General features: G+C 35.5%; 1 protein-coding gene across 1 annotated transcript in view; it reads left to right on the forward strand.

The window, feature by feature from the left end:
* LOC128988449 (paired box protein Pax-6-like) overlaps positions 1-14382 on the forward strand; it is a 50391-nt gene extending 36009 nt beyond the window's left edge. Inside the window, exons 4-6 of the mRNA XM_054409741.1 lie at positions 10551-10796; positions 11995-12191; positions 13900-14382. Coding sequence (XP_054265716.1) covers positions 10551-10796; positions 11995-12191; positions 13900-14382 — 926 coding nt within the window. The remainder of the gene's footprint in view (positions 1-10550; positions 10797-11994; positions 12192-13899) is intronic.
* Positions 14383-15818: the final 1436 nt, after the last annotated feature.

Raw genomic sequence — 15818 nt, forward strand, 5'->3', positions numbered from 1 at the left:
TCTGCTCGGGTCCTTTGCCAATCACCGTTGTGTCGTTGTGTCAGACGTGTCTTAACACTTCAGCACAGTAAAATTTCGGCCCGAAATCCTCAGATGTGGCCTGCAGTCCAACTCTCTACCTGCCCACCAGTAACATTTGGTCCCCAAAAGTATTTGCCAGGTCTCCACTAACTATTTGGGAGTATAGTAAAATAAACTAACAACAATTTAAACTAAAATACCCCGCCGCGTCAATCCTGCCAACTATAATAAGCGAATTCCCTTTGTCAGAATTGACTTTCAATTAAATCTATTTAAATAACATTAAGTTTAACTAGTACCTAGGTTTCCTGCTACAAAGAAACTAATAAAGTGTGGTTTTTATTAAAATATTATTAGTTTAGTATAAAATAAATAAATTTGCCGAGTTTGATCAAATATATCTATAAACAAGCAAACTACAAAATTTTAATTAAATCTATTAATATTTTAATATTTAAATTAAAATTTAAATTTTTAAATTTACAATTTTTAAAATTTTTTCGTTTACCAATAACTATACAAAACACTTTTATATACTAAATTATTTTCTCTTTATTTAAAAAGGCCTAAAAAGAAATTGGAAAATGTTGTGTTTTATGGGTCAAAAATAAGAAAAAGAAATGTTTACCCCATATAATCCCGTTCCCATGGTACGATCACGCTAGTTCGTGAACTCATTCAAGTTTAACCCGCCTTACACCTTTAAACAGAATTTCATAAAAAACTGACAAAATTTACTCGAGTTATTACGTTCATGCACATAAGATATTATATATATATTTGTATGAATGGTGTTTTGGCCTCTGGGGACATCAAAATGAAAAAAATAAATTAGTCACGGGCCTATGTCTTACTGTGCCACCTACGGTCACAGCTACTTCCCTGTAGGGAAATTCGCTAAAATGGCATTAGATTTAAAATTTACTCACCACAAACGGTCTTAGGTTAGGTCAGGTCAGTTTAAGTGAGGTAGAGGTTAGGTTAGGTTAGGTTAGAAATCTGGTTAGTCCAGATTTATTTATTTATTTATTTATTCTTTCAACAGTAACACCATTTTTACATTCGAATATACATTAAATAGGATTAAATCACTTTACAAACATAGCATAATTAGGTAATAAAATATGAGCAAAAATAAGAATTAAGAGGTTACTAGTAGGTTGCAAAGTATAAAGGTCAAGGGCCTCTTACTACCTGAACTGCGTTCCTCAATCCTTGTAAATCTGTTAAGAAATTTGAGTTTGGCCGAAATGTTACAAAACCGTAGGCGTCAGAGCAGTTTAACATAAAATGCCCGTTAATAGTAAAATAATAGTTTAACATATTATTTTCTAATGCTCGTTAATAGCTAACCTTAAAACTCCAGAGTGTGAAAATCATATTGTTATAATGCCATTCCACCTTTGATGACTAGCAGAATTTATCTATGAATAGTTAGTTGTATTTTGTTGTAATAGTTTAACTGTTTGTAAATTATCACAACAAGCATTTCAGGATATATAAATTATTTGACATTGTCTTTAGCTGATCCATCTTGCATGACATATTTGGTACTCTTTGCTATAATTCAAGTTAAATTGGTAAACAAAAATATACACGATAGATGAATTATTTTTCTTGACTTTGAGCGATTTATTACCTTTCGGAATACAACGAGACCACCCCCTTTTGCAACGCAATTACTTTCCCACCAATACCATTCAGACCAAGGAAAATATATAGGCATAACTATCACCATTTGAAATATAATGTAAAGTTAACCAAACAGTAAATTAACATATTTACTTATTAAAAGCATAATTAAAAAAATACTCATAATTCTTGGGAGATGAATAAAATTTTGAAAGACCTGACGAGCAGACAGCAAACAAATCCAACGGTATACGTCCTGTCACAAATCTGAACTAGGAAAACTATAAAACCGCTTTAATAACCACTAAACCCGAGCCTGCCACGCAGTGTAAAGTTTTAATGCCACTATCAGCCTAAGTGGATAATTAATTAACATATATTTATGCAAGAGACGCAGATAATGAAGCGGTAAAAGTACTAATCGAATTAGCGGGGCTTGGGGCACAGTCTGTTGGCCATTAGACATTCCTGAACGCCATTAAACCATGTAGCCTCGCTGTGCTGTGTAGGCGACAACAATTAAGTGATCAACCCATTGGACATTAGACTGCCGGCCTGCAGGGTAATGGCTGATGTATGCAGCTATGATGTTTTGATCTTGCGTCTAGACTTTAACTATGGTCTGACTATGAAGATTTTAACCCTGCTTTAATAATGGAAGGGCTTGGTGCTGTGGCTATCCATTAATTTAAACTCTAAAGAATGTCATGCGTTGTTATGATTAAATACAAAATGTATTTATTGGATAAGGCTAGATTATTATTTAGCCACGATTAAATTTAGATCAGCATTGCTTAATTGGATCTTAGGGATTTTTTTATATGTGTAGACATATATTCATTCTGACGTCTCTTGATTTTTTAAGGGTAAAAAATAACCTTCTTAGGAGTTTTAATTTCAGCCAAGATCAAACTATTTTCTGACAGTAAGCTATTCTTGGGAGATGAATAAAGTTTTGAAAGACCTGACGATCAGACAGTAGATCCAGTAACACCCGCGCTACTGACCGCTCGGAGGGAAAACAACGCATCACGGCTGTCCAGAACACAATGGCCACTGGCCAACTCGGAATCGCCAGTTGAACGATCAATTATAAACGGCACTACATTCCCAGGCTGTAGGTGTAAAAAGCGCGGCCCGCCAGAAGAAACACACCGAAGTGAAGTGAATCCGAGGGCCGTCGCGTCACGCGCACCAGACATCAAATCGATTACGGTTGGACAATAGACAGAAGATGTCATGGGAGATGTCCGTCTGACTGTGCAAGTGATGGTCAGGTACAATGGACAGTGGGAACATTATAGTGACCACTGTAGACAGTGGACTGTGGACTGTGGACTGGAGGTTGCTACTTGGGAACAGAAACAATCATATGGAAACCCACCAAACATCTGGCCACTTGCTGATGCAGTGATTAGAGTTCAACAAGTAATCGTAGCACAAGGACATATTTCACGTTAACACACAGACAGGCCATTCTTAGATTCATTACGTTTATGTGCCATATAAGGCAAGACATATTTTTGTTAACTTTAGGAAGTCGTCCCTTAAATGACTGGGTAACATAGTATACATTAAATATGTGTTTTTCTGCATGACAGAAATTCCGCATGATTTGGATCCTTCGTGCCCAATTTGATATGGCGGGGATGCAATGGGGGGGGGGGGGGGGGGTTTAGTTGTCCTGGAGGCAGTCTTCCGGAGACCCATATGGGGGTCAGTTTACTTTCGTATGTTGAAATTTATTCGTTAAACGTTTGAACATAACGCAACTAGTGATAATGATAAGCCTAAACCAAAGAGAGATTTACCCTTACAATAATATCTATATATCAGGCATTATAAAGTTATTTCTCTTGGATTGCTGATTACAAACCTGATCATGCTAATAATGGCCCGACAAACTAATAACAAGAGATTTTTTTTTTCAAATCAAAAAATATTTCAGAAATATCAACATTACATCGAAGAAAAAATACTTTGAAATTATGTCTCTGCAAAGCAAACCTTGTCTGCAGAGACCAAAATTGATACATTTGATTCCTCAGGGAGTTAAAGATGCACTTAAAGACTGAAACCACTTAGAGCACAAACATAAACCCCAAAATATACCCAAGTACGAACTTCATTGCTGAAGGAGACAGATCTAAAGACACCTCTATAGACTTGGTTGTCTAGTGGTCACGTCCGTAGTCGATGTTCGCGCCGGGTGATCGTTGTGAAGCCACGTCAAACTATCGTAGCCGAGGAGAATGATCGCAACATCTATTGTGGAACAATCGACTGTCTTCTGCTGGGCACTCGGCACGTGAGGGAGTGTGCGTGACATGATCACAGAGCTGCGGCCTTGGTCACCCGGTGTGGACAAGTAGGAGAATTGTATAGTGGTCACGGACACCATAGACATAGCGTCACAAAAATATAACTAAATACATTACGAAAACAAATATATCGCACATCATCACAAAACATATCCTATCAGTTATCAATTATCAATTATTTAAGATGGGGACGCCACTATGTGCGTATTTTAACCCAAGTATGAGTGAAGGATGAGTGTAGGATGAGTGGCGCGATCTTGTAGTCTTGTTAGTGACTAAGGCCGACATGTTCCTTAGACACAGCTGTTAATTTTTAGCCCATACAGCTAATGGTAACTAAGGGACCTACAGTTAAGTAGAATCCGAACCACATTTTGTCCTTGTAATTTACGAATTGGTGCAGGATAGTACTGCGGATTGTCGTAGTACTCACTAGTGTGGACGTTAATCCACACCAGGGAGCATCGCATCCACAGTGCATCCCTATAAATATCCACAATTCGTGACCTCCTAGTAGCTGGATTACAGGACGACGCCACCCGTCCCAGTCCTAGTTGATTTTTTTATGGTTAGAAACTGGACTTATAACTGTACTTATACATTGAGAGTTATAATAAATTACCCTGAAAGAAACTGCTTATATTAGTCAGTAAAATCTACACATATCATTCACTCTGATCTACACTCACCCTCCGTTCACATTCAGCTTACAAAGTATGGAGAAAAGCTAAATAATTTGCCACACTGTCTTGTTTAGAGACACTTTCTCATCGACATGGATATCCATTTTATTTACAAAGAAGAAAGGTTACATCGTACACAAAGTTGAAAAATATGATTAGTATTGAATATATAATAAAAAAAAAACGATATAATAAAAAAAAATACCGTAGAAGATAAAGTGACCTACAAATTTGAAATGTAACCGATTCTCCCCACAAACAAGTTAGCGGTCGGTGTTGGAAGGTGGGTGTTGAACCAGAACGGAAAGATTACCGAGTCAACGTGTGAACAAGTTTATTGGCCGATGATTGCTGCGTTCCGATGATCGATCTGGAAATCAATCAATCAATCTCTCGTTTAACGCCACAATCTCCCTAGGTCACGATTCACTCATGTGTAACCTTTTGATTTCGTAAACAGTCAGTTTTCAGGTTAACAGCCTTTTCGAGGACCAAATTTATGTGATGAATATGACGAAAAAATGTAAAACAATTATATACAAAACGCCGTCAGCGTACAAAACTAAAAAAAATATTTTTTGTTATGATTTGATTTGGACCCATCCGTCCTTGATTATTTGGCTTTTAATTTTAGTCAGTAACTACGTTTTTATTTCATTCCACACTCATAGTTCACTCATCTTCCTCCTTAAAATACCCACCTAGGTGTGTGAGCATCGTAAATTTCTAATCCTATCATTTGTAATAAAATGACTCATAAAATGCACTATAATTTTAAAAAGAGTGTTAAACCTATTTTAAGTTAGTCAAAAGTCGGAACATGGTTAAAGCCCTTTGTTCTCCTCTTTATGAAGTCTTTCGAAATACATCAGTTTTAGAATTACGAAAAATGTTAAAGCAAAATTACCCAATCGTTGTTGGATATTGATGACCAAGAAAACTTTTAGTTTAAACGTTTACAGATAATTTGTTGATAAAATGAAGTACATATGTGGGAAATTGATCTGATACATTAAAAATTTCACCAAAGATCTGTGACTTTTTATCAATGGTGGACGTTTTATTTTTAAATCTTGGTGCATAAAATTGTTTTAATCTTAACAAATAACATTTAAATTTTAATCACATTATTGGAATCAAACACTAATTTTCATCTTGAACATAGTGCTATACTTTATACTGTATTGAGAATAATTCTTGTTCAAACAGATGATAGGAAGATTTCCGTGTTTTCTAAAATACGTTTACACAGTGTATTGAACGACGCCAGTCGAATACATTATTTACTTAGCAAAGTAGTGGCGATCCATTTACTTGGATCACTCTATACACATTACCAGACTCGTTGAACTTGTAAATAATATACAAGTTTTGTTTCCAAACACGTATTCTTGTCTGGTCAAACAGAATATGTAAGTGAGTACGCAAATATGTAGACGCCAGTTTGAAGATCTGTCAACTTGAGTCTTTTATTCGATACAAGTAATCGGCTGAGTGTTATAACAGTGTATAAACGTGTATTTTTAATTAGTGCTGATAAAAATATTGTTTTAGAATTGCTAATGAGTTAAGATATACTCTTTTATCTGGTATTTTGAGAGTTTGTTATCGTTCCAGTATCAATCGATCCATAGATTTATCTGAAGATTATATATATTTCCTATTATTATACTCTTATATAAGCAATGTTTGATTGTTGTATGTATGCTTGCCCAACAATCTTGTAAACAGCTTCGACAATTTCCTTCATATTTTGTAATTTATTTCTGGCCTAAAATGTGTTAACTGCAGTTAAAACTGCCAACAAAATCTAATTATGAAAAAAATTCATTGAAATTCAAATATTTTTAACATTGGTCTTATGGGTTGCCAAGCTACCATGTTGGTTGAACAAAATAACAAGGAAAAATCATCGAAAGACTTATAGTATGTGTTTATAACAAGCCATGCCCAATCTACTAGCAAATTACAAAATACAGTACAAGGGAAAGACATCAGTTGTTACTATTTCGGGCAAAGATTACTCGATTTAGGTGAAAGTAGTTTCGATGAAATACGGATTATTTTACTTGGCTCTCTCCTACCAAAACTTAATCACCGAACTACTAAGCAATTTTTAGCAAACTTTGGTTTTAACAGTATAGTAAATATTTAATAATATAATATTTTATTTTTTGTAGATTAGAATCTAAAAAAAAAAAATTAATCAGTTGTTTTCATTTAAACAAATTGTCAAAACAATGTTTACGCAAGTATAGGCTATTAATCCACAACAAACGAGTGACTTTTACCACCGACTATTAAATAAATTAATGTGTTGTACATTTCCATCATAATAAATTGAAATTCAACTAAAACTCAAATAATAAAAGACAAAATTAGTTGTAAAAAACGCGAGTTTCCTTTATATTGTTTTTAAAATATAAAGGAACTACACCGAGCCATGGCTCGGTCCCCAGGTTTTTTATTTGAAACTAATTCTAATTCAAAATAAATGTTAGTAGCTCGTGAGGATTAACAACGCAAAATTTGTACTTTTGTACATGAAAACTACATATACATCGTATTTTACTTAATAATAAGTTTTATTTTCACCAATAAACCATAATCTAACAGTACATTTTATTATTTACTGTATACGTTTTACATGTATGTATGATAACATAAATTTTTTGCCAAATTAATCTATTATTTACGGGAAATGACTTTCGAGGGTTCTTATACTGAACAATTGAAAAAAACTAAATAACTAAAAACTATTTGAACCACCTATCTTTACCACAATATGGCTCACACTGGTGGGGATTTTCTTATCAAGTACAACCACAAACTATAGAACCAATAATTAATAGTCTGTTTGTGGTACAACCTACTACCACAGACATAATCATTTGTCTAAGTGACTACATACATAAAATAAGCTGAATAAGTTAAGTCAAAGTTGATACATTGTTAGACTAGGTTTTATTGTAAAATAAACTAACGTGCTACATGGTTTTTTTATAACCCAAATGTGTTTTTTTTATTTTTTCGTGTATATAAAAAAAGTAGTTAGAAAGTTTTAAAATGTAAAAATAATTGATACATTAGTATTAGATTATTGCGTTATATTGGCGTTAGCACAGAAAGTACAAGTACTTGATGAAAGTACAGTTAGATGTAAATTAAACAACTATAAATTAACCCAATATCGTAATCAAACAATTGCTGATTTTTCCGGAGAAGTGTTTTATTTTCAAAATATCCTTACTTTCTTTTTAACTACTTATGGAAAGTACATATTTCCGTAGGACATAGAAAGGTGTCTAATTTAAACCCACTTTGGGTGTTTATACTTTTATAGGCAGTTAACAATGCCCACCCAGAAACCGTCGAGACTAAAACATAAACAAAAGAACGGAAATGAGTGAAGGTGTAACCAGTTACAATGGTGAGTTACAGACTCATTCATTCGTCAGGGCAAGTCATATTGTTGTGATGTGCATTGTTTCAACTTACCTTTTATACCTTGTATTCTCTGAGATGATTTCTAATGAACTGATTTCCGTAAAGCTTAGTAAAATGTTTTGGTTGACTAACACCAGGTGTATGTATCTTTCCTATAACAATTTTTCAATCCTGGGTTCACTATAGCTTCGTAAAATGTTAGTAGTTATCGTTTTGGAAAGACAATTGAAAGTTTTTAGATCAAATTGGTATTTATTCGGAACTATCAGTTTTCTCAAGTTATCCTTATTACGGTCATTGAATTTTAATGACATGAGTTGACAACGACATTTAAGTGAGGAAAAGTGCGAAAAAAGCTCTTAATTATGTCGTGGATTTACTCTAGCATTTTCGTCCTACCCTAAAACATGTAATTCCATACTTTACTTGGTGATATTAACTGTCAGACAACAATATAATATTCCTAGAGAAAATAAATAAATCATAGTTTTTACAACAATTCTAAGCTGTAATTTAAATTGGTTCAATCTACCTTTTGTTTAGAACTTTCCATCGGGCTTATATTAGAAGCCAAATACAAACTCGAGGGGACTAAAATATTTTCCTAACAGTAAAAACACCAAATAATTTGTGTTAGCTCTTGTGTTAGCTTTAACTAAACTATGTTATTTTCTGAAAAAAACACATTAGAACCCCCTTTATTTTAGAGGGAAGAATTATAAAACAAAATAACCATTTAACTATCTCAAGGCTCGATTCTCAGCGCAAATAGAAACACCGTTATCCAAACTGAACAAAAACAAGATCACGTAAAAACAGGACAGTAGTAAAGTAAAATGTTGTACACATTCTTTATCTGCACACAATTAACTAACAAGATAATGGCCCAGTAGACAGTAGTTATGTGTTTCAACAGGTGTAATGAGGTTTACAGCAAACCCTCCTAAAATAGGCACCGTCTACGACTGCAGGCGCCGAAATAACACACTAGTTCTGCAACAACCAACGGTTAAAACGGTCACTAGAAGTGTCATTGTTCCTATTCAGTCAGTTGGAAAAGGTAAAAAATTAAATACATAGTTTGGTTATTGGCGACTCCAAAATAATATTTTTAACTTCGAGAAACGTTTACAGTGTAACCGTATTTAAAATAGAATGTGTAGACTTTTTGAAATTTACTAAAACAATTAATAGTAGTTTACGCAACGATTGTGTTACGTTAGTCTTTACGACACGAGTAGAAAATTTAATAAATTTAGATTGTCATTGCCACTGAAAGTGATGCAACGACTTATTGTATAATCAGCTGATTTCATGTAAATACGTGTTTGTAAAATTTCGTTAAATAATACGTTGCTATTTTTCAGGCAATAGCTTCTGCTAGCAGCATTCTTACCATAAATACTGTATCAGGTACAATTGGGGAAATATTGCATATTTATTTGGACAACTGAATAATATAGTGAAACAGTTAATTTACAGTTAGATCTCAGCATCGAATATGTGGTCCACAACGAGTTGGGTGAAACAATGGTTAAGAGGTTTTAAAAATAAACCAGAAGCACATTTTCATTTATCAATCTAACCTTATTTTGTTTCGTCCATTTAATAAATTGTTGGTATGTAATTTCATACATTTGTTTCGATTTGGGTGGCAAAAGATTAGCACAAACAGTTTGTGCTCTCATTTTCATTTCGTCAACTTCACTTTCACTAAAACTGAAATTTTTAATTCAGTGTAATCTACCTTCCTTTAACCACCAACTTAGGTTAACATTACGCGAGTATCAACAGGAACAAGACGGACCAATAATTAAAATTGTCAACTGATCAGGTGATCAGCTGATTCAATTCTAACAACCAAACTGAAATGGCTACTTTAAAAAACGGTCGTAGGTAAAAGCTTTTTCATCTTCAGTATAATGCATGGTCACTCTTGAGAGTATCTATTTATCCATCAGTCCGACTCGATGTTAAAACATGGTTTGTACAATTAAAAAATCGTGCTTTCTGTAAAATTTAACCAAGCCCTTATAGGTTAGAATTTAGACGCCAGTTCTCACAAACACAATCGTTTGTTGAAATTTCCCATGGGAGTATAATTTTGATGGATTTAAGGCAATATTCAAATGTCCGTGATACATTAAGCGGAACCCAAAAACTAATTACCGTATTGTTTGTTAGAACTCTAAAGAAAGGCTCGGCACTCTCGAAGTGTAAAATTACTGCTTGTGTATTTTCCTATTCTATTAAATGAAACCTTAAATTTAAACTCTGGAAAAAGATAAAGGAAGCATTCTAGATAACTACTACGAAAAATCAGTTGACATGCTTAAATAAGTGGCGTTAAACATAATTCCCTTAAAGTGTAAAACATTCGAGTTACTGTGTATATATTTTCTATCAAACTAGACAAATGTTATAAACAGACTGTTTCTTGTTACAGGAGTGTGCACCAATGCCACAGCGCCCTCTGTTAGCAGTATCAACCGCATACTGCGGAACAGGGCGGCCGAGAGGGCGGCGGCGGAGTTCGCGAGGGCGGCAGGCTACGGGTTGTACCACCCTCCAGCCGCCCACCCGTACGCCTCCTTCCCCTGGCCACCTCCAGGGCTGTGGTCCGCCCCTACGCCGCCTCCACAACAACTCAGGGCACCGGGCAGTCCGGGCGACCTCATGCCTCGCCTCATAGGTGAGTAGTTCTCATTGTAGAATGCCAAGCTCGGAAGAGTTTTATACCTCAGGCTAGGTATAGAGGGTCGGAGCATTGACTGGTGTGGTGAGTTTAGAATACTGAAGGTGAGGTCGGAACCCTGCGATCAACTGCCGTACCAGACCCCGACGAATTAATGGTGACTTTTTTTTATATGTTATCTACGATTGATTGTAAGGGAAATGTCGAAACGCTGGTATTGCTACCAAACCTTTTGTTAGACAGAACAATAAATTGATAGCCTAATGACAAATAGCGTCTGGGTCCAGTAACCCAGAAATACAAACCAGCGACATTCAGATGTGAAGGCTAGTATTTAAAGTTGTTAAACAGCCGATATGAATGACAAGATCTTATGTCTTTATTTTTATTAAGATTTAATAAAAAACGCAAGGGTATCCGCGATGCTTGCGGACACCTTGTAGACACATCAATGTGTCACAGTATGACCGTGTTTTGGTTACGGCTGATAGGGATCGGTACACGCGTGCAGGATGCGCTGAGTTTCCGGCTACCGAGACATGGAACACGCGTTTGCAGCTTGTATCGTGTGTAATGATTTGTACTTTAAGTTGTTATCGTTCATCTCTGTGACGGGCGGAAGGATTTTTCAAACGTAATTGTTTATTCTTAGAAGATTCACAGATAGTGGAATCCCTATGTACTTTTGAAATTCTAGTTTGAAACTTTAGACCACCGAAATTATAGCATTAATCATTACCAGAGCTGAAAATCATTTATTGATTGATCATATTCAGAGTTATGAGTCAACTCTACCCAACTGTAGCTGGATTACCGAGTAGAAACCTATTCACACCAGAATCTAATAGTCTTCAACGATTAAAATCACATTCCTCGATGGATGAAATCACACATTTGGAAATAGACATTTTGACCTACTATTTTAATTGTAATACAACGTTTATATTAGTTAAACATTATTTTAAGCTGTATCACAATGTTTGGCTGTTGTTCTACTGAAAAAATATCAAGTGCACCAAAAACTGTGACTTCACGACCAGGGTGCAGTTCGAAAGTGCTGGTCAATTGAGAGGTCCAAGAAGTAGTAAGGAAATGATTCCACCCAGATACAATATTTAGTAGCATCTTTTGTGTTCGATAGTAAGCGGTATACTGTATCGGTTGCTGTAGTAACCTGTTCTGTTCTATGCAGGAGACCTTGACGCCAAAGACGACGAGAGTGCGAGCAGCGCGGATGGCTCAGAGCAGCCAAAGTTCCGGAGGAATCGCACAACCTTCTCCCCTGACCAGCTGGACGAACTGGAGAAAGAGTTTGACAAGAGTCACTACCCTTGTGTGTCGACGAGAGAGCGACTGGCCGCCAAGACCAGCCTCAGCGAGGCCAGAGTCCAGGTGAGGTAAACTAGAGGTTACCTTGTATAGTAAGTTAAAATTATTATTATATCCGCTCATCCTAACAGCCCCGTCTCTAAATATTTATTTCGAAGCCTCCAAAAGAAGTGATAGCCTCAAATCTTCCTGGGCCAGGATTAGAAAAGCCTATCCCATTTCCACTCACCATTCCGTGACTTCTTCAACCACCTCGGCCTGAGATACATTGACCAAACCCGAACCTCAGAAACTCACTGCAGCAGTTTCATCCCCTGCTACTTCACCAATCCCCCAAGTTTTTTTATATCCACCACCTCTTAAAACTTAAAGATCAACATTACCCAAACCAAAAATAAAACCACACTAATTGCATCAACAACTACAATAACTCCTCACTAACCAGATTACCTACCTAAAACACATTGTGTGGGCACAATGGTAATTGGCAAAACTAATTCACATTCTGTATTTATCTTACATCACAAAAGGGCTTATATTGTTGACATAAGACTTATATAAATTGTTTCGTTTCAATGTAATTTAAGGTAACGTGTATTAATGGTTCTCTTGTCATGTAAAGTATTTACTATATAAACCGATACCGTAACAAGAAAAATATTTATACATACAATGTGTCAGTGTCTTGTTATATAAGAAATAACAGGTAATTAGGTTTAATTTATTGCATATCCACTTTCTGTACCAAAAAACGCTTTATAACGTTTACTGCAACTATTGTAACAAAACTAGTTAACGCTTTATGGGTAAGGCATTTTAATTAAAATTGTCGGTTAATAGTTCACTGTTTAACTGCTTATCATTTACTTAAGAGTAAAGACTTTTCGTTTCATTCAATTTATTAGAGTGAAACGAGGTAAATTTAGAAATAAAAAAATATTATGATTCTTAAAAACCAAAAGTCCCCGTTATAGAGTATCCTATTAATTGTCTACGGCTTGTTCAGCTATTGAATTTATGATGGAACAATCGTAAAGCGTAGACAGGGAAACAACTCAATTATTTTTAATTGGCTGTCATAAAACGATCTAAGTGACATCTATGTAGCCTTGTAAGTGATGGCAATCAACCAATGGTCAGTGATGCCTCTAAACAGCTTAACTGTGGGAGAAAATGTGGGTTTTACGTGCAATAAAATAAAGAAGCGTTTTGGAATTGTGGTAGTCTTGGAGTAGGTCACATTAGTTTACTTTCCATCCATAATAATAACTGTATTTATCTGCTTTGTTAGGTGAATAACATTTTAAACTAAAAATTGAGGCTCATGAATAATAACATGAGTAGCTCTACCGGCTTGGTTTAAAAATAAGAATTAGGGCTCACCGAAAGGATATTTGATCTGGTTTTATTGAAAAGCTTTATTACAGCATGTCTATTATGATTTGACATTTGTTCCTAGATTTGAGTTTGTATTTTAATATTTTTCCCGAGATATTCTTTTTCTAACACAAAACTACGGTCAATTTGTACCCGCAGTGTGAGTGCAAGATCATGAAGATGCTATATTATTCCATTCGTAGGCGTCATCACTGAATTGTCAATCTTTCGGTGAGAGCCGCGTATGTCGTATCAATGAAACACACAATCGACACAGTTGGAATGCACGACATCGACTAGCCTAAGTTTAATCAATGCTCGTTTACATTTACTCAGCTGATTTACTGTTTGCCCAAACCAAAACAACATCTGATTCAATCTGTCTGACTGACAGGTGTGGTTTTCCAACAGACGAGCCAAGTGGAGGCGCCACCAGAGGATGAACCTGCTCAAATCTAGGAGAGCGGGAGCCACCAGCGCCACCAGTCAGGGACGCCAGGGCGCCACCACCTCGGAGACACCTCTAACCCCACCATGGGCGCCCCGTCACATGGGAGGAGAACACAGCGCGTTCAAAGCGTTCCCACAGACAGCGACGGAGGGTGAACGAAGATACGCTTCTTCGGAAACGTCTGAGGAAATCAACGTGACGACGGACGACGAAGACTCGAACCTCGGCGAGGACCGAGGGAGCGAAGAACTCAGCAAGTTATCACAGGCTGACGTCAGGGCGTCCATAGAGTCCTGGCGGGAGATGGCGGCGCTGAACGTGCTGAGGAGTGATCCGTCCATGTTCTCACCTCCGCCTTCGCTAGGAGAACCTCTGTATCCTTCTCCGACACAACCCTTACCTCTCACTAAACACGACAGACTGTGACCAGGACTAACGCATATCGTATGGGATAAGTTCAATTCCTTTTAGTCGTTAGTATAATTTATTACGTAATTGTGACGAAGGCTTAATTCAGTTTTATCTCTTTTTGAAAATTAAATATATCAATAGTTGGGCGTTAAAAAAACAATACACTTCATACACTTCAGTCTAACGATTGTACTTAAGCGAATTGTATTTACTATCTGAATGGTGTTATGGAATCCGTGATGGAAACGTTAAGACACGTGATAAGACGATCACAAATGCAATAATTGTGTGAAAATCTGGACTTATGGTTTCAAATCAAGGATCAAGGATATCTGGCCTCAATGAGCTCATATTGTAATACAAATCTTAGACATTTAAATTTATACTTTTTAGTTTTCATATAAGCAGCCTTGTAAAATAATATCTGAATTAAAGCTATTAAAGGCAGGTATGATTTAAAAATAAATCCTAAACAGGTGTATGCCTAGTTAATAAATACATAATGATATTATAATTTCTTACAATGGTTATTGAAGCTCCAGTATACACTCAGTTTAGTTTTATTAGAACTTTTTTTCTAAGATATTTTTTTGTATGCTTCTACTTGAAAAATGGTTACGTGTATAACTTAATAAAATAAAATTACGAATCATCCTCCGATTAAAGAACACTAGTGTAAAACTCATTAATATTTACGTGTAAATTATGTATCTAGTAAATAGTTCGGGGTTTCACATCGAGTAGAATAAGCACTAAATTTATACATTTCGCGTACTAACATGTAGCTTTATTAGCCTATGTGAAGGTAGGATTTGTACATACGCGATTCGAATGGTTGTGTAGCTTTATATATTTAGCTTTATAGAATTACATTGATTCCTCATTAAGTTAAGGTATTTGTTGTTATTTATTGCAGAATTTCCAAAGCACAATTTTTACGTATAGAGCAATATTTGTATTTATCACTGTACATAATAAATATACAAGTCTTCATATTATTATTGTATTCTAATATTTACCTTAAATGTTATTTGGTTTCCCAACTCATTAAAATATTATTTGCACAAACTAAGCTCAGTTAAAAAAGATAGTCAATTTAAGCTAATTATACACTAAAACACTCATAAATAGTTCAAATAACAACGCACACAAATCCCAACCGATCTAATGAAACCTCTGCGAAACTCTTTTATTACATCCTTGGTAAATTTCTGAAAAAATCCCGCACCTAAAGGGTCTGCAGCTATTTTATGTACTGTATATATAAGTATGAGCAATTTATTTGCTATCATATAGACTATGAGATGTACCATACCATGAGTTTCAAATTCAAATCTCCAAACTCGAATCTTTGATAATATATAACATACCTAGACATCACATTACCTTATAAAGGTGCTGCCAGTCTCTTTATAAAAACACTGAGTTAAATTTCATTAGATTTAACTTCT

The sequence above is a fragment of the Macrosteles quadrilineatus genome, unplaced genomic scaffold (assembly GCF_028750875.1).
Source record: "Macrosteles quadrilineatus isolate MER2022 unplaced genomic scaffold, UCM_ALF_1.0 Scaffold_3__2_contigs__length_128488019, whole genome shotgun sequence".
Taxonomy (NCBI): domain Eukaryota; kingdom Metazoa; phylum Arthropoda; class Insecta; order Hemiptera; family Cicadellidae; genus Macrosteles; species Macrosteles quadrilineatus.